This window comes from Pelodiscus sinensis, chromosome 3, assembly GCF_049634645.1.
Source record: "Pelodiscus sinensis isolate JC-2024 chromosome 3, ASM4963464v1, whole genome shotgun sequence".
NCBI lineage: Eukaryota > Metazoa > Chordata > Testudines > Trionychidae > Pelodiscus > Pelodiscus sinensis.
Genome location: NC_134713.1, coordinates 166,285,819 through 166,304,362, shown reverse-complemented (window position 1 = coordinate 166,304,362; position 18,544 = coordinate 166,285,819). Strand labels below are relative to the sequence as shown.

Sequence of the window (18,544 nt, the reverse complement as noted above, 5' to 3'; positions counted from 1 at the left end):
CTGCGTACTGAACCCCTCATCCCCAGCCCCACCCCACAGCAATGATTTAAGTGAAGAAAAATTAATTAAGCACTCGAGGAATGCCAGATAAATTTTCTAGTGCCCATGTAAAGTTGAGTACACTTAGTAGAGTTAGTAGAATTGCCTTTTCCCCTTGGAGAGCTAACCCTTTATATTTGTAGATTTAAAACCGTATTATCTTAATGTCTGAAGGACAGAGCAGTTTTACTTAAGAACGGCCATACTGGGTCAGAACAACGGTCCATCCAGCCCAGTATCCTATCTGCCAACAGTGGCCAATACCAGATACCCCAGAGGGAAGAAACACAACCGGTAATCCTCCTGTGATCACTCCCCTGTTACCCACCTCCAGAGAAACAGAGGCTAAGGTCACTATTCCTACCCATCCTGGCTAATAGCCATTGATGGACCTAACTTCCATGAATCTATCTAGCTCTTTTTTGAATGCTTTTATCAGATCTTGCAACCGATGGTCTGATTTAATATAAGAGGTAAATATGGGCATTTTCATTTGTCCTAAACTGTGGCTCATAACCAAACAGAATACCATTTTTCTGAATTGAATTGTTTTAGCACAGATCGGAAGAAAGTTGTGGTTTCCCACTATCTCAAACTGGGAGCTAGCGATTAAATGGCCTCTCTTCAGTCTGTGAAGATTTTCTCAGTTATATGCAGTGTTGTTGTGGCCCCATTGGTCCCAGGTTATTAGACAAGCTGAGTGAGGTAATATTTTTTACTGGACCAACTTCTGTTGGTCAGAGTCTGTAAGCTCAAAAGTTGGTCCAATAAAAGATGTTATCTCACCCAGCTTGTCTCTTCAGGATTTGCTCATTCATTCTCAGCTCAACCTTTATTTTATGTGGCTTTCTCTGCATATCCATGTACTGTACTAGCTAAAGCAGGGGTAGGAAACTTCAGGCCGCTTGCCTGTATCTGGGTCCCTGAGGCTCACGGTTCCCCCCTTGCATTGGGGAGCCCGTGCTGGCACTCCAGACTTCTTGCTGCCCCACGATGGGGCTGGAGAACACAAAATCTACTAGGTTGCCTCCCACCAGGCTCTGGTGTGTAAGGGGAATATGTCTTTGTCCTTATTTTGGGGCCATGTCAGTGAGGATGGGTTGTTTTTTGTCTGGTTGGTTGGTTGGTTTTGGGTTTGTCTGTTGCTTCTCACTTGTCTGTGGCCCCTGTCTGACTTTTCTGTGGGTCAGCGGCCCCCAACCCAAAAAAGTTCCCCAGCCCTGAGCTAAAGGATACTACTAATCAGTGGAGTTTTGAGGCTCACTAATATAGTCTTGATGTGAGACACCATGTTCTTTTTTTTTTTTTAAAGGCAAGTGAGAAATCTGTATTATTGAATGAGATTTGGATGAATGGCAGAGAAAAATCACTCTTCTGAGTGAGAGAGTGAGGAGAATTAAGTTAATGAAAAAAACATTGATGTGGGCATGTATGCTATTGGGGTTGCAGGCTTAAATTATAATTTTGTTCTGTTTTATTGTGGGAATTGTGTGGGTTGGGGAGGATCTTTTCTTGATGTGGTATAGTGCTAGGAGGTCATTTTGTGTAGGTGTTTCTTGCAGGCTGAACTAATGGGCTGTTGGGAGAATGTGTACATGGTTGCATGCAGCCTCCCCCCCCCCACTCCCTCCACCCTGCACTGAAATTTTCTCTATCAGAGGCAGCAGCGCATAGGGGAGCTGGTGAGTGCAGGGAGCCAGCTTTTGTACCAGCTCTTGTAGACCCACCTCCCCCGGCTGGTATGCACAGGAGCTGCTTTTAAGCTTGCTCCCAGAGTGTACTAGGTACAGTGGGTAATGCTTTGGGACCTGATGAGTGTAGAAAGGGTTGAAGAATGGAAACATAATTTAGCAAAAATAATTAAAATGTCCAAGTTATTTAAATTTTGCTGTGGTTAATATAGAACATTTTCCACTCTGAAAAATGTCCAAGATTTTTTTTTTTAAAGTTTTGAATTTTGGTTCCTCCCCTTATTCATCATCTTTCCTTTTCAATGAAACCATGTTATTAATGGAAAAAAATGACTATCTCTAGCGGAGCTAGGTCATGTAGAGAGACTCATTTCCCCTATCACCCTGCTTGAGAAGAATCTTTTGATCTTATGTGTTCTCTGGGGCTTTTTAAGGCAAGGTAGACTGAGAAAGGTGCTAAGGCCAGTGGTAGCTGGATGAGACTCAGGATTTTAGAGAGACAAGGTGGGAGAGTTAAATATATATTACTAGATCAATATCTGCTTGAAGTTAGTCCAATAAAAGATATTGGCTCACCCACCTTTGTCTCTCTAGGAGTTAGAGGGCAGTATTAACTTGAAATCAGTGATTTAAAAAAAGTTAAAACTAGTTTTAAGTACTACACCTGTCTTTAAGGCCCCTTGCCAATTTTTGTGGATTTTACGATAATTTTGTATTTTATAAAATGTTTTTCTTTCTGCTGTTCTTGTGTGAAAGCCTCAAAAGCTTTGTCTACAGCAGGGTTTCCCAACCTATAGGTTGGGACCCAAATATGGGTTGCCATTACATTTCAAAAGCGTCGTCAAGTGTGTCTCCTAGTGGCTCTGCCCTCCCTCCTCTCTTCATTTTTGAATTGTCTTCAGTCTTCCTGAATTGTCAAAATGGGTCCCCATCTGGAAAAGGTTGGGAATCGCTGGTCTACAGTATGGCTTTTGCTGGAAGAAGCAATGCAAATTAAGTGCTGATTAGCATATTCTGCTTCATTTGCATAATCTAGTCCAAGCCATTTTTGTGCAAGAGGTTTTTGCACAAAAACAAGCAGTGTAGATGTTTCCTTATAGGATCTTGCACAAAAACGGGTTTTTGAGCAAAAAGGAAACATCCACACTGCTTGTTTTTGTGCAAAAACGTCTTGGAATATATTATGCAAATGAGTGTGACAATATGTTAATCAGCACTTCATTTGCATTGCCTCTTCCGGCAAAAGCCATAGTGTAGACAAAGCCACACAGACAAAAAGGGGAAAATTACTTACTGATGATGTAGAGAAACAGAAAACTAGCTATGAACAAAATGTCAAACCCACAAAATAAGCATACCAAAAATTATTTTCTCTTATCTCTTGCTAGTTATTCTAATGTTATTTATAACCATAATAGGCACGTATTCTCAGAAGTCTGAATTTTCTTTTAAAGTTGACCCTTAAGTACATTTTTTTTTGTTTACTCATATGTTTGGATTAGGGTAATTTCATGATTTATTTTGTAAGTATTTCTTTTTATTACATATGCATCTAGAAACATTTTTTTTGTTTGACATAAATGAGATATATTAACATAGCCTTTTTTCCAGGGGGTCAATGGAAACGAATTTTTTTTTAAAAGCTATATTATTTAAACTGTTTCCAGCCAAATTTTAAGCATTTATCCACTTTCTACACTGGAGTAATCAAACGGTGTAGATTATAGCTCTGGATCAACTTTTTTTCTTTCTTGTATTTGTCAGTTTCCTTAGTGACCACTTCCCATTTGCTTTGCTTTATAGTGTGCTAGTTATATTATTCGCTGGGGGGTATTCATTTAGAATGGCATTATATGGTAAGTAAGTAAGCCTTGAAGTTCATGTGGAGGGCATCATGAAAACAGAGAGGACTGTCTTTCAGCTTTTTCAAAATGTTATCATAAATAGTTCTAGATAGATGTGTTACCTGTGTTTTTTGTCTACAGATATACAATAGAAGTAATATATCTTTGTGACCTATAACACAATTTTGATGCTTCCAGGAAGTGACTTAAAAAAGAAACCCAGATTCTTTTGAAAAATACATGAGTGAAATATAACAATACCATATGTTCTCCTTTTAGTCTACATCCGTGGTCCCCAACACGGTGCCCGCGGGCGCCATGGCACCCGCGGGGGCATTTGCATGCGCCCGCCAGGTGCTCGGGGCTGGCCTGGCCCCGGGCACATGGCGAGGCGCTTACGGGGAGCGTCGGCCCTGGGCGCGCGGCGCTTGCGGGGGGCAGGGGGAGAAGCGGCGGCCCCAGGCGCGCGGCGCTTGCGTGGGGGAGAGGGGAAGCCCCGGGCGCGCGGCGCTTGCGGGGGGGGGGAGCGGCGGCCCCGGGCGCGAAGCTATGGGGGGGCCCCGGGCGCATGGCTATGGGGGGACACCCCCGCCCCCGGGCATGCAGCTATGGGGGGGGCGCCCCCAGGGCGCGCAAGTGTCCCCACCCCCTGGTGCCCGGCGGGCGAACGGCCACGCCCCCTGGCACCCGACAACCTCAAAAGGTTGGGGACCACTGGTCTACATTTTCTTTAATTACTTTCAGATTCTTAAAAAAATCCATTATGTTTTTGATTTGTAGATCTGAATTTGGTTTTAGTCCCAGTTTGATAAGGAAACACATATTATAGTTTAAAAAAGTCTTCAATAAGGAGTGTTCAGCTATTTTAGACAATATATTTTATGGAATGATTACAGAAAATATTTCTCTGTAGACAAAAGAATGGAGAACAGAGCAATGTTTTCATGCAGTTTTCTTGTTCTGTTAGTAATAGTTTGCTTTTGCTTTTCCATAAAATCTAGACTTTTCTGAAAATCAATCTTGACAGTTTTCTTTACCTGGTAAGCTGTTCTTTGAGAAAAAATCAGTATTACATATTGTTACCTTATGTGAAGGTATTGATTCTTGTAAAGCAAAAATTGTGTTTTTAATTCTAAGGATTTCATAAATGAGACAGTAACACTCCCTGTCAGAGCTGTTCCTCACTCTGGCATTCCGAGTGAAGAAAGCGGAGGCCAGCAAAGGCCTTAAATATGTAAACCTCTATAGGCTCTGCTTACATAAAAGCTCCCCAGAGTCACAGATGCAATGGCTCTGAGGAAAAAAACCCCCACAAAAAGCTGCCTCCATCAAGTGATTTCACCCAAAAAAACGCAGGAGGGAACACTTGAATTCCTTCCTCAGGTGTACCCAGAACTCTTTTGCCTCAAAAGCTTGAAAAAGGAAAAGAGAGAAACAAGCTGCAGTCTCTGGTAGCTGACTGTCCAGTTTTAGGCAGGGAAATATACATACCCCCACCCACCCACCCTCCAGTACACAAGAATCAAACCATCTTAAAAAGTAATTTTTATTAATAAAACAAAAGGTATACTTGATAAGCAAACATAATTGATTGCTAGGTGTTACAGAGCAACTAATAAAACAAATTAAAACATAGAGAAAATCTCTGGGAACAACTCTTAGATAGTAAATACGGGAGAGGAGGCATGGATTCATGCAGAGAAGTTTAAACCAAACCACAAAAATATAAATACCTTAATTGCAACTACATACACGTTTCCCTTTATTTATTCACAATCCCTTCCTGGTTCAGTCCACTTCCATGCCCGGAATTCCTTGGAGGCCTGGTTGTCCTGCCTGGGTTTAAATCATTCTGTCTCTCTCAACTCCTGGCTTAACTTCTCCACCCAAAGAAATCAGGCAAGATATCTTATACAATTCCAATTTCAGCACTGTATCCTCATTGGTTCTTCTGGCCCCCTGCCAACACCCTTGCTAGTTACCTGTGGCTAGCCCTTTAGTCACTGTGTGTTGGCCAGCACTCTTCCTATCCATCACACTCCCTTTGTGTTGGAGCAGGCACATCTGCACTTGAAAAACTGGGTTCTGTAATTTGCTGATGAACTTCTAATCTGTGTCATTAAGTGGTAGAAGCTGAACTGCACATGTTGCTGAGGACATTAGTTGGTAAGGCACTATTAGACAATGCTATTGTAAAAATGCTAGCAATCTGTCTTTGCTGCAGTTTATAATATTGCAAACCAGTTTAAGGTACAATACATCAATGGAAAATTGCTGGTCCATATTTTTCATATGGCCCCCTGCCAATACCCTTACTAGCTACCTGAGGCTAACTCTTTAGTCACTCAGTGTGGGCCAGCACTTTTCTTATCCATCACACTCCCTTTGTGTTGGAGCAGCACATCTGTAAGGATTTCATTATAGCCATCTGAAGAACATTACTGAGTTAGTTAAGGTTCATGCTATCATTTTACTTTGCAGTGCTAGTCTGAAAATTCAGAATAAAAAAATGGCATTTCATCACAACCAAATAATAGATCTGTTGAGTATTCAGAGCCATATCTGTTTACTTTGGTAAATTTAAAATACTTTTTCTTATCTCTCTTTTTGCTCCTTACCCATTTGTTTATTACATTCCATTTATAGGGACAATCGGGCTATGTCTAGACTTCAGAGTTTTTGTGCAAAAACAGCTGTTTTTGTACCAAACTTGCGGAGTGTCCACACCTCAAGCACGTTTTTGTGCAAGAAAATGTCCAGTAAATTGACAGAACGGAGGAGTTTCTGCGGTATAGATATTCCTGTTTCTACGAGGAATGACTCCTTTTTGTGCAAGAGCTCTTGTGCAAAATGATGTGTATGGACGGGAAACAGGTTTTTTTGTGTGTGCAAAAGCAGCCTATCGAAAGGAGCACAGGTGCCCTGGTTGCCATTCTGTTAATGGCAATCAGAGTTTTCTTGTGAGAGAGCGTCCATGCAATCTGGACTCTTTGTTGCGCAAAAGCATATCACTTTTCCAATGTGCTTTTGCAGTATGGACGTGCTCTTGCACAAGAAGATTTTGTGGAAGATCTCTTCTACAAAAAGCTTCTTGCACAAGAAGCCTGTAGTGTAGACGTAGCCTCAGTTATAACTGTGGAAACCTTTTGAAAGCCATGTATTGCATAGAAGTCACTGAGGGCAGAATTTTGGTCCATAAAGGATTTAGTAATGGTTATGATGCGGGAAAAGGAAAGAATCCAATTTGATTCTCAGATCCCAGGATAAGTTTCCTTTAAAAATATCAAAACATAATGTACATTGCACGCTGCCATTATTACAGCCTCTTCAGAGCTGAAGAACCAGACTGCAATGCTGCTGCCTTGATTTTACTTTACATTTTAAGGCTGATTATACTGTTTGCTGCTTAGCTATTTCCGCTGATTCCTGTCTTACTTCCAGTGATATGAGACCTCAATTGGACAATTTGTTGTGAGTTGTATACTTAATCTTTAATACTTTGTTCTTAATTTCAAAGGTTCTGAAAAAAAAACCCTTGGAGGGAGAGCGTCTTCAACAAGTGTCTATAAGAAGGTTTGCATCATTCAATCTCTTTTCAGCGGAAGACTGCAAAAGGATTACAGAAGAGGAAACTGGGGCTTGGGTTCAATACACAAGTGTCTTTTATCCTGAGTATAGTGTTTCTTTAAGGTAACTGTCATTCCAATTTTAAGATTCAAGTAATTTTCAATTCTTGTATAGGAATCAAATCTGAAACTCAGGGTTTAGTTTACCAGTATTTTTGTGTATCTAGAGCCATGGTTTCCAGTATGCTAGCCACATGTGGCTAGTTGGCTGGTGTGGCTTGTTCACTATCGCAGTAGACACCAGTGGCTATTGGTTGGACACCATGGATCTAGAGAGTACTTTACAAGTAAACTATGTCAGTGCTTAATTGTAGTTGAGCATTGTATTAAGCAGCTTCTCCAGTTTTCATTTGGTTAGTTTCCATTGAGTTGTCAGAGCTAGAAAGCATCTGTAAAATAAAGGTGATTGAGCACAGTAGAAAGCAAATCTAAGAATATGTTTAATTTGCCTGTTAAGTTCTCCATTATGTAATCCAGAACTGATAAAAGTAAAAGAAAACTGAGCAAATCACTTGAATTTTTAAATCTCAGTGAAATCATTTAATGAGCTGGCATTTTCTACAAATAAATTTATTTTAAATTGGATTTTTTTTGTAGTTACAGTAAATTGTATTTAGTTTTATTTCTAATACTTGTTTGGAAGCTTTTGGAAAAAATATAAGACAGGTAAAAGTTTCCAGTTTCTGCACGGAGAGTTTGTGGAATTGCCAGCAGATCCTCTCTGACATGAGGAATCTGTAAACAAACCAACCAACCCTGCAGGAGCTGTTAGCAAGTTCCTAAGTCTCACATTTATTATAATGAGTTACCAAAGCAATAAACTTTTCCATGTATATATTTCTCCTTTCTCCGCTCCCACTTCCCTGCTTTATCCTCCTTTCCTCTTCTTGTTTGTTCTTCTATACTTTGAAGTATCCCCTGTAACTTGTACTCACTTCAGCAGGCATCAGTGAAACAGTAACTGACACGATGCTTGTTCTAAACCCCTAATTAGACCTGCTGAGAATTTAGGATTTTGTGTTCAGTTGTACAGAGGAGAGCTAGATTCCTGGAGAATATTCTGGAGAGCTAGATTTATTCAAATTATAAAAGTCTGTTTGACGTGGATCTTTAAATTGAAGTCCATCTTGGGAACTAAGATCTACACAAACAAGTTTGATGAGCCAGTTGTTTTGCCTTTAGACTGAACCAATTTGCCCTGAATAACTCATTTATTATTTCAAGAAATGTATGTGTGAGAGAATTTTTTTTCCGTGATCGAAATGTAAATCCCTCCAACAGTTTAGTAGAAATGTCATTGATAAGTGGCGTTGCCTCCCTTCTATTTGAAAAACATTTTTATTAAAAGAACAAACAAACTAATACAGCTCCACAGTGAGAATTGCGTGCTTTGCTACTTGGCAGTGCCATGATGGGTAGGAATCGTGTCCCTAGTCTGTTTGTCTGGAAATGGATGACAGGAGAGGGATCATGTGATGATTACCTGGCCACAGATTATTTTAGAGCAGCTGAACATTGCGGGAGAGGAGGGATGTACTCACTCTGAGAATCAGACTAGGGATATTCAATTAGTCAATTTATTGAAATTTAATAGTCGATGCATTTTGCATTGACTATTCAATTAGTCAGTAAGGCACCTTCATCTTTGAAGTGGACTCCCCTGCTGACCCCGAGCTCCATGCAGCGCTGCCACTTTGGAACGCCGCGGGGAGCCTAGCCTCAGGCTCTTGCCCCAGGCTCCATATGGTGCTGCCACTTTGAACTATCCACTCCTCTTCCCTGCCCCCTTGCTGCCTCTTTCTGATAGAGGCAGCAGTGGGGGGTAGGGGAGGAGAGCGACTAGTTAACTAGCCTGTTGATTGTCCAATAAGCATTTGCTTATCAGATAGTCGACTAGTCATTCACATACCAAAATTGAGCATTACAGATCTTGAATCAGGCAGTGGATAGATCACGGGACTGTGATTCAGTAAACTTGGGTTCTGTTCCTGACTCTGCCACTGGCTTTCTGACAGACTTCGAATAAGTCATTCTCCTCTCTCCTCTCTCAGCTTCAATGTCCACAACTATGAAACACTAAGAGAAAGGCGGATAAAGTATGGGGTGGAAAGCCAATGGGAAACCACATTTTTAGATTTTTTTTTTATATCAACTGATGAAAAATGCTACATCAGAGCTAGGTAGTGGTATTATTAGTGTATAATCTTTCCTAATTTTTCTCTCTTCACTGGTTTAAGTAGTTACAACAGCCAGTTCTTTTCAATGTAATATACACAGGCCATTAGTGCTGGCTTGCGATGTCTTTATTGCACTTTTTACTGAAGTTTTTCTCGTGGCAATAATATCAGCCAGGAGAGTTGCAGGACTCTGGCTTTGATACAGAACCTGTGTACGCTACTTTTCATAAGTATAATGTACTGTTGTGACCCCATTTGAAATTTTGAATAAAGTCATCTTGGATTTTCATGTACATATTTTCCCCCAAGCCTTAGGAACTTCCTGGGAAAGTCCATTACACATCCTGTATGTTAAAAGGGTTGTCAGTATTATTTTGACAGAACTAAATACTTTAGAAGTTCACAAGGTTGTTTGTGTCTTTGAGCAAAAAGTCTAAAGGCCAAGCTATATCAGTTCAAGGGTTATCCAAATGGATCACATTGTATATTCAGATATGCTATGACCTAGGTGGAGTTGTTGTACTTGAGTGCCTCAGAGACTATTTTATTTAGAGTGGTACCTTCAGAGAATCTATTTGTTATGTACAGATTGAAGTGATCTTCCAAACTTCTAATAGGAGCTTAAGTAATAACTGTACAAATTGTTTTTCTCCCAGGACAAAACTGAGATGAGCTGCTCAGTTTGGGAGAGCAGAGCATCAATAACTTTTCTATATGATCCTTGTTTGCTCTTCTCCTGAGAATTGTCACTGCTACTTGACAATTAGCATGGAGGTGGGAGGGTCTTCTGTTGTTGTCAATATGGGAAACATTTCACTTGATAGCTCTAATAAGTTGGATGTATAAAGGTCACTAGGCCCCCTTTCTGCTGCAGGATGTCATACACATTTTGGTAAATTGTAGCTTAGGCCCTTCAAAAGGGAAGGACAGAAAAGCAGAGAAAAGTAGAATCCTCCAGCAGCATCCAAACACCTGGCTTAGTTGAAACTTCCTCCTTCCTCCATGGTGGCACTTTTCTGTCACAGAATACAACTTTGACATGATATATAAACCATATTCACTTTGTGTGCATAGAGCACAATACTGCACTCTGGATTTTCAGCAGTCAGGTAGCCTCAGGGTACAGAGCTGATTACAGGTTAGTGATTGCCTGCAGGTTGCAGAAGAGCTATCAACAAGGGGCTGCTAAAGGCTCAGCACAGCTGCATCATAGTAACTTGTCAGCTGCCATAGAGTATCATCTTCTCTCTCTCTCTTTTCTTCCCCTTTCATTCAAGGTCTTCTAGCTCTTGTTTCCATATCTTCTCCCCCAAGGAACGTTTCTCTCTTTCCAATTCCCTTTTCTTACATTATATTCTAAGAGGGGCAGTGTTCCCTCCCTGGGAGTCCCACAGTTTTCTAGCCAATCTTCTGAAGTCTTCCTCTCCCTTTACCACCTTGAGCTCCCAGTATCCTTGATTGTGATGGAAGAGCTGAATGTAGATATTTCTGGAGCTCGTTAACCTTCTTTTTAGATTATCCTGAGTGCCTCTGTCATTCTACAGCAGTGGTTCCCAACCTTTTTGAGTATATGGACCCCTTTTAAATCTATTAAAATTTCATGGACAGCCCCTCCGGGTAGGGGGAAAAAAGAAAAGAAAAATAAGGATTGGGCCCACCGCCTGAGCCTTATTTTCAAACTTTCCTTAGATCTCCTGCAGTACCCTCGCAGACCACCAGGAGTTCACAGATCTCTGGTTGGGAACTGCTGTCCTACAGCTTCCTATCTTCTTATAGCGTTTGCCTAGGTTCACTGTCTCCCACCCTCCCCCAGGGATGTTAGGACTTGATCCAGCAAACATTTGGAAGATTGAACACAAAATGTAAAATGATTCAACCTTAAAATGAGCTTGTGAGAGTACTTCTAGGTGGCTAGGTAATGGAAAAGCCTTGACACTTTGAAACACAGACTTCTCAGGACTATCAAGATGAAATTGTTCCTATATCATGGCATTCTGCACTATGCAAATTGTATCCAAATATCATACATCATGATGTTGAAAATGCTATGTATAATAACCCACAGTGTCTACCTGGGTAGTGAAGTATAAGAACATTGCCCAAGTTATCCTATTCTGTCCAGCCATGATCAGTTGTAGTTGAATTATCTCCTGCCATGTGCTACTGCTTTGCATTTCCCCTTTTGCCACCCCCGCGCCCCAGTTGCTTTTCTTTTCATAGCAAAAAATTGTTCCTAAAAGCTTTAAATGGCTATGTTTCAAAGGCTGGGTTCCTGTTACACACTGTGTCTCAAATACTTGTGCTGCTCTGGTTGAATTCTTAATTGAATGTGGTGCCTGACAGTTTTCCTTTCAGAGTTACTTTTAAATAAATTATTATATTGTAATAAAAATTACATTATAGTAGTAAGCCACTTTTCAGGCATGTAAGTTTTTAAAAGAATTATCCTCTGCTTTGAAATTACTCATGTTTATTCTCAGTGTAAAGATGTGTGTGATGTTAATGTATGTGGGAGGTGTGCTTTTTTCTTTTCTTTTTTTTTTCTTTTGATACTGTTCTGTTGGCATGCATGATTGCTACTTCAGGCCTATTCCTGTGCATCTACCCTTCCTGTCTGTCTTTGTGGTTTTGTCCTGGAATCTATCCCTTTTAGTATCTGCCTCCCAAATTAATCATTGATCATAGATATTCAACTCTTCTTCCTTTCCTGGCTACAGGAAAGAACATGTGGTAATAGAATAGGATATTTGAGGGGGGTGCCGGAGACTGATGTGGGACGTAGAGGTAAGGTAAGTAGGATGTAGAGGTAAGGTAAATGGTTGCTAATATTCTGATTATAGTGGAAATCTCACATTCTGGTGGGCTACGTCTACACTGGCCCCTTTTTCGAAAGGGGCATGCTAATTTTAAACTTCAGAATAGGGAAATCCTACTTCAAAGGAGGAATAAGAGATCCTCTGGAATAGGGCTTTATTCCGGAGGATCGGGCCAGTCTAGACGCTTTTTTCCGGCTTATCTACAAGCCGGAAAAAAGCGGCGGACATCTTTATTTAAATCCCGCGGGGGATATTTAAATCCCCCACGGATTTCCCTATTCTGAAGTTTAAAATTAGCATGCCCCTTTCGAAAAAGGGGCCAGTGTAGACATAGCTGTTTAGTCTAACCTCTGCTGGAGGTTAGTTGTACAGCTGGATCCTTTCACATGAATGCCATGTTTCTGGCTTTCACACATTTCATTCTGGGTTTTGTGATCTGGGCTGTTCTAGAAGAGTGTAATTGTCTTGGCATTTTTATAACTGAAGATTTTCTTGGGTGTATCTGGGAACTGGTTAGTTAATGGCTTTGAAGCATTGAATTGGGGACCAAAATATAGGAGAGTGTACTTATGGAAGCCTACCCCATGGTGAAGGTGGTCAGGTGAACTCTGCACAATGCAGTATTTCCAGACAATTTCACATCCAGTTTCAAATACAGTGAGTTAACAGCAACCCAGTCTGTGGTTGACAAATATATGCATCACTGTAGTTTGATACTCTTCAGGAAGAAAAAGGTGAAGTTTTCTAGCACACTAGATATGAAAGAAGAAATATTTTCATCATGGATGCTCTCTGGCCTTCTAGATAAAATCTGCCCCTGACTAGGACTTCAGGGGTTTGTACTACCTCCTCTTGCAGCTATTATAGGAGCTAGTGAGCTGTCAAGGGAAGTAGTCCTTTCAAGTGAAGTTGAAAACTTTTTCTTTTCAGAGTTGGATCTTTATCTGGTTGCTAGTTTTTAGCAGCTTTTCCTTTTCTTGTTGAGTATTCAACTTCAATAGCTTTACTGGTGGATTTTTTTAATATAGTGTAAATAGTAGTGTTTGCTGATATTTTACAAAACATATCATAACTGTACCGTATAATACCATGTTTCCAATTTGACTTATTCTTGTGGAAAGAGAAATTTATTCTTAAATTTTATTTTTACATTGAATAATTCTGGCAGTAAGAGGCTCTGAATGTATTATTTTCTCATGTGGTATGATACCTATTTTTCAAACAGGAGAAGTATTTTTATTATTAAATTTAATGATAGTGACTTTTCACTTTTACAATCTGTGTGTTTACTGTTACATTTCTGGCTCATTTTAAGCAAATAGAGAAAAAATATTCTGGCAGAATTATTTCTTTTTGCTCTAAATATTAAAATTCAAAACTAGAAAAAACAATATCAACTATTCACAGCAAAGGCTGACTCTCTAGAAAGAATGTTAAGTGCCATTTGTAAAATATAATAGATTTCTTGAGGACAATACAAGCCAAGGATCCTAGTTTGGTTTTGTCTGATGGTGAGGAGAAGCATGTCACCTATAATTTACAGCAATCTCATCCCCTGCAAAAGTGTCTCTTGTGTGCACTTTCTGTGTGTGAATTTGTAGAAAATAGTATGTCCAGAATTGAGGGGCTTGACATTTGTCCCTTTTCAAAGGACTTACTGAAAATTGCCTTAAGAATGGGTTCTGAAATTCCTATTGAGAGGTTTTGAATTCCTATTAGAAGTTTTAAGGATGTAGATATAAAGGGAAAGGGTATAAACCTGAGGAATATGATATGACGAATTTATAAAGGATGACTTCTTCCCATCCTGCTACTACTCAGTGAGGGGCAATATGTGGCTTAACTAATGATGGGATCCTTGTACAGGTCAACCTTCTGAGGTAAATTTCATCCAAAGGAAAGCAAGTTTTACTGATTTGGGAAAGGTACCTAATTCAGCTATCCAGCTGAGACTGCTCCATTGTACTCTAAGATTTATATACAGGTTGAACCTCTCCAGTCTGGCACTCTCCGATATGGCAACATCTGTGTTCCAGCATGATTTTACTTAGCTGGATGTTCACTTATCGTAGGTGTGGCTGAGTTTCCTGCAATCTCATAAATCCTGGCTCTGTTTTCCATGCTGTTAATTTAGCTCTGATATACCCCAAATATTTTCTAAGAGCTCAGTAAGCAGTGGAAGTATTAGTAATGCTGCTGGACAATATTTACCTCCCATAGTCCAGCAAATTCTCTGGTTCGGCACTCATCAAGCCCCAAGAGTGCTAGGCTAGAGAGATTCAACCTACATTTGAAAAAAGAATACATGAACAAGAAAACATTGTTTCATTTCTTTACCATGATAAATTGTTATTCAAATTGAAGAGGAGAGAGGTTTTTTTCTGATTTAATGAAGAAGCCAATTGTTTTGTGTGATACCGAGTTGTAAAGTGATAATCTTTCTGAGATTTATCAGTCCTCTTTGTCAGTTGATCCTGATATTTAGCAATTTATAGCTAATCCTGTGCTAATTAAGCAAACTACACATGAAGTAATTCTTCACCCTTTGCTACTCGTCCTTTCTGTTACTTCCAGAACTCTAGGTTCATATGTCAATTATTTGCTTATGAATTGTTTTTTTTCCTCTTGAATGTTGTGTGGAAATACTTGGCAGTAGATTTATCTTCCTGGTGCTTTATGTTTAGTATAGCTGTAAGATAACTATATATATATATATATATATATATATGTTTCTACTGATTAAACTAAGTAAAAATGTATGTTGAGTACTGATAATCTTTTTTCTTGTCCTTTTCTATCAATGAACGTCTTTTGTCTACATGCTCTTGTTTGTTAACTAATTAAAATGCATTTAAAAAAAGTTCGGCAGTTGAGTTTTCTAAGTGCTATAAGGGAAGATGCTTTTCATTCTTCAATATTTTTTAGATTCCCCCCTCCTTTTGTACAATAGTTGCATTTTAAGTATCCAATGTTATGTCCATAGTCAATAATTATAAATGTTTCTAGTTATGTCAGAGGAATAAGTTAACAAAATATTGATTTATCCCCTTCTTTCTGTGATTTAAGTGCATACTGAGTACAGTACTCGGGACTAACCATGTATGTACAGATGCATGTTAAATCAGTTTGTTCACTCTGATTACACTTAATTATATCAAATTGAAGTGTGTCCTCACCACTTTGCTATGCTTTCTTGAGGTACTTCTCTTGTTAATCATAATGTCCCACATAACTCTGTGCTTTTTCAAAATAACCATACAGCACTCTGGGCAGATATCCTGTGGTTCAATTTTCTGCTGCCTAGCTCAGTGTAGTCTGATATTTTTCTCAAGATGCATGTTGGGGTGCTTACTCAAACCTGAATATGGGCTTTGTTGAAGTTTTATAATAATTCAGCTTATTTGTTCTTAAATCCTCTTGGATAAATACCATCTGATCCTGGTGTTTTATATCTTTTTAATTAACTAGCTTTGTTCCAGAACTACCTCTTTGAAACTTCACTCTGACAGTATTTCATCTTTATAACATGAAAAGTACAGATCTATGGGAAGTATCTCCTCAAAAGTCTATGTGAAGACTGATGCAAAGAAGTTATTTCTTCTTAATGTCTTTATTCCCATTAGTTGATCCACACATTCTCATGTAGGCTTTCTGCTTCTGGATGTGCTTAAATAATTTATTTTTATGTACATGGCGGCTTATTCTTTAAGTTCCTTTTTCATTTTCATATTTTTTTTTTGTCATACATGATACTTACAACTTTTTATGTTCCTTTCAACTGTATTCCTTTGGGCCAAATTTACATTTCTAAGGGTATCTGTTTAGCCATGTGACCTGTTGAACCTTGACATTTAACCATTCAAAATTATGCTCTACAGTAATAAAGAAAAAATGATATTTCTCTCTATACAAGAGAGGCCTTTCTAGTCTTTCAGTAATGCAGTAGATTCATGCTTGCAAACTGATGTAGGAAGCTTTGGAACATCTATACATAATATGTTGGACCACTTGAAAGAAATGGGAGAAATTCAAAGATTTCAGCATTAATATTACTTGTTCTTATTCCAACAGAATAAATGTTTAGCAGCTTAAATCTTTTGCACATATAGAACTTTAGATTATCACAAAAATATGCATATCCATAAACAAAAATAGATATTAAAATAATTTTAAATGGTTAAATGTCAAGTTTCAACAGGTTTCATAAGCTAAACAGATATATGGATATGCATATCCATACATTTTGTTTGTATAATGTGTTTGTACAGGAATTCATTGCTTTGATGAATTGCCCTTAGGATATTTAATGGAGTTGTAATCAGACATTGTGATTTTTGTTGAGATCATGGTTATGTATAGTGACTCCTGATTTGATTTGTCTGAAGGGTTTAGATTTATTATGAGTCATTTACAAATATTTAGTTCCACTTGATGAAAAATTCAGTTTTTCCTGAATCTGCTGACTGCACCCAACTCTCAAACATGAAAATGTCCTTTTCAAATGAAAATGGAGACACACAGGAGGAAGCGTGTGTGCAAGAGAGAGAGAGAATGGAATGGATTGAAACTGTTCAGTGAGTTAAGGATGAGCTTCAATCAGAAGAGCAGAGCAAGGATTAGGGATGTAAGCGAATAGTCAAGGCTAAGCTTATCTGGTAGTCAAGTCAAGTACTCGACTATTTGCCCCCCTCCCCCTCCGCTGCCTCTGTACGAGAGGCAGCAAGGGGCAGGAGAAACAGGAGCTGGCACTTGGGGGGAGCCAGCTTAAAAGCTAGTTCCCCCGCAGCACTGTCTCTGTGGTGCCGGCTGCCTCCTCCCCTGCTGCCTCTATAAGAGGCAGCAGAGAGGGGGAGGACTAGGGAAGGCTGCTATCCATGGCAACCTGAAACTGAACAGTCCTGAATCATGCCAGTCCAGAACCACTGTGCCTCTGCATTTTTAAATGTAGTAAAATGCAGAGCTGCAGTGATTCGGAGTTGGCGTGAGCCAGGATTGTTCAGTTGTGGCTCGCACTGGATCCAGGAGCTGTCCCCGATGCGGCTCTGTGGAGCAGCCCCTCTTATCAACTAATGTGTTTCTTTTGCGTGTGTCTCCAATTTGTAAGGATTGAAATGGCATATGTCTACTGAAAGTTTTGAAAAAGGTGTATTGTATATTGAAACACTTAATCAAGGTGTCACCTGGTTTCTAGTGACTAGTCCACGTAGAATAGGAGTCTGCTGCTATTGACAGCTAAGGGAGATGCTCTTTTAACACAAGCAGCAAGTGTATGTATTTTTGGTGCTTAAGATTCCTGGTTGTATCTCTGCAGATATTTTGAGCTGGTAGATGGGCACAGTATTTTATAAGCCTCTTGTAGGCACTCAAATTCTGACTTTTTGTGTGAATCCAGATTTGAAAACTGTATCATTCAATACAATAACCATTTTAAGCATAATTTATTCCTGAACTTCTATGTAGGTTCTTTTTATGGTTCTTAATGTTTTGTTAAACTGGATTCTAAAGTTTTAAGTAAATGACATTATTATCTTGATCTGTACGATTTAATCTAATGGTACTTCTGTTTCATACCAGTGTAACTTAATTTATTTTAATCAAATTCAAACAATGTGAAAGTAAAACAACTCCTTAGTCAGTTGAGTCCTGCTTGCCTTGTTCTTAATAACATAAGTGAGTAAACACATTAAGTTAAAAATATACATAAATATTAAACATAATTCAAAACCTTGTTTGAATTCAGTTTGCCCTATTTTCTCATACAATTTATACTGTGTTGGATCTAAGCAAAATTTGCTTGTTTTTAAAAATACATCAGTTTTGAGAATATAACCTTTTAAAACTTCTCATTATCCTCCACCTAGTGGATAAACTGTGTATTTATGGAATAGTTATGAAAGGTATAGCAAAAAGAATTGGAATAAAAAAATGTATGGTCAATTTACTATGTGAGAGAGGACTGAAGGATATTTTTGTTGTTTTCTAGATGTAACAATGGACTTTTAAATATCGAAGATGTTCTTACAAGTTTTGACAACACAGGAAATGTCTGTAAGTTATTAATTTATTCTATATATACAATGTTGTAAGGGTAGAATCTTGATTTTTGTTAATATAAAGCATTACAATATGACTGTTCTATACCAATCTGTCTTACCTGGAAACACTGATATTACTGTGATGGTAGGATACAAAACTTTACAATTGATAAATGTATATTTTCTGCCATTTTATAGATTAGAATTTGTAAAAACAGACAGGTCTGATCAATGCAAATTTCTGATTTTTGTTTTATCTTGACTACAAATTTTATTTTGGGGCTACAACAAGTGTTAGGACATATTACTGTCAACA

At 38.9% G+C, this 18,544-nt stretch overlaps 1 protein-coding gene across 3 annotated transcripts in view; it reads left to right on the top strand.

Annotated features, from left to right (window-relative positions):
* The window catches only part of CAMKMT (calmodulin-lysine N-methyltransferase), a 361,359-nt gene that overhangs the window by 1,421 nt on the left and 341,394 nt on the right, over positions 1–18,544 (top strand). For all 3 annotated transcript variants that reach the window (XM_075925419.1, XM_006125469.4, XM_006125470.4), the window contains exons 2-3: positions 7,092–7,264; positions 18,177–18,241. In XM_075925419.1, the coding sequence (XP_075781534.1) occupies positions 7,092–7,264; positions 18,177–18,241 (238 nt within the window). The remainder of the gene's footprint in view (positions 1–7,091; positions 7,265–18,176; positions 18,242–18,544) is intronic.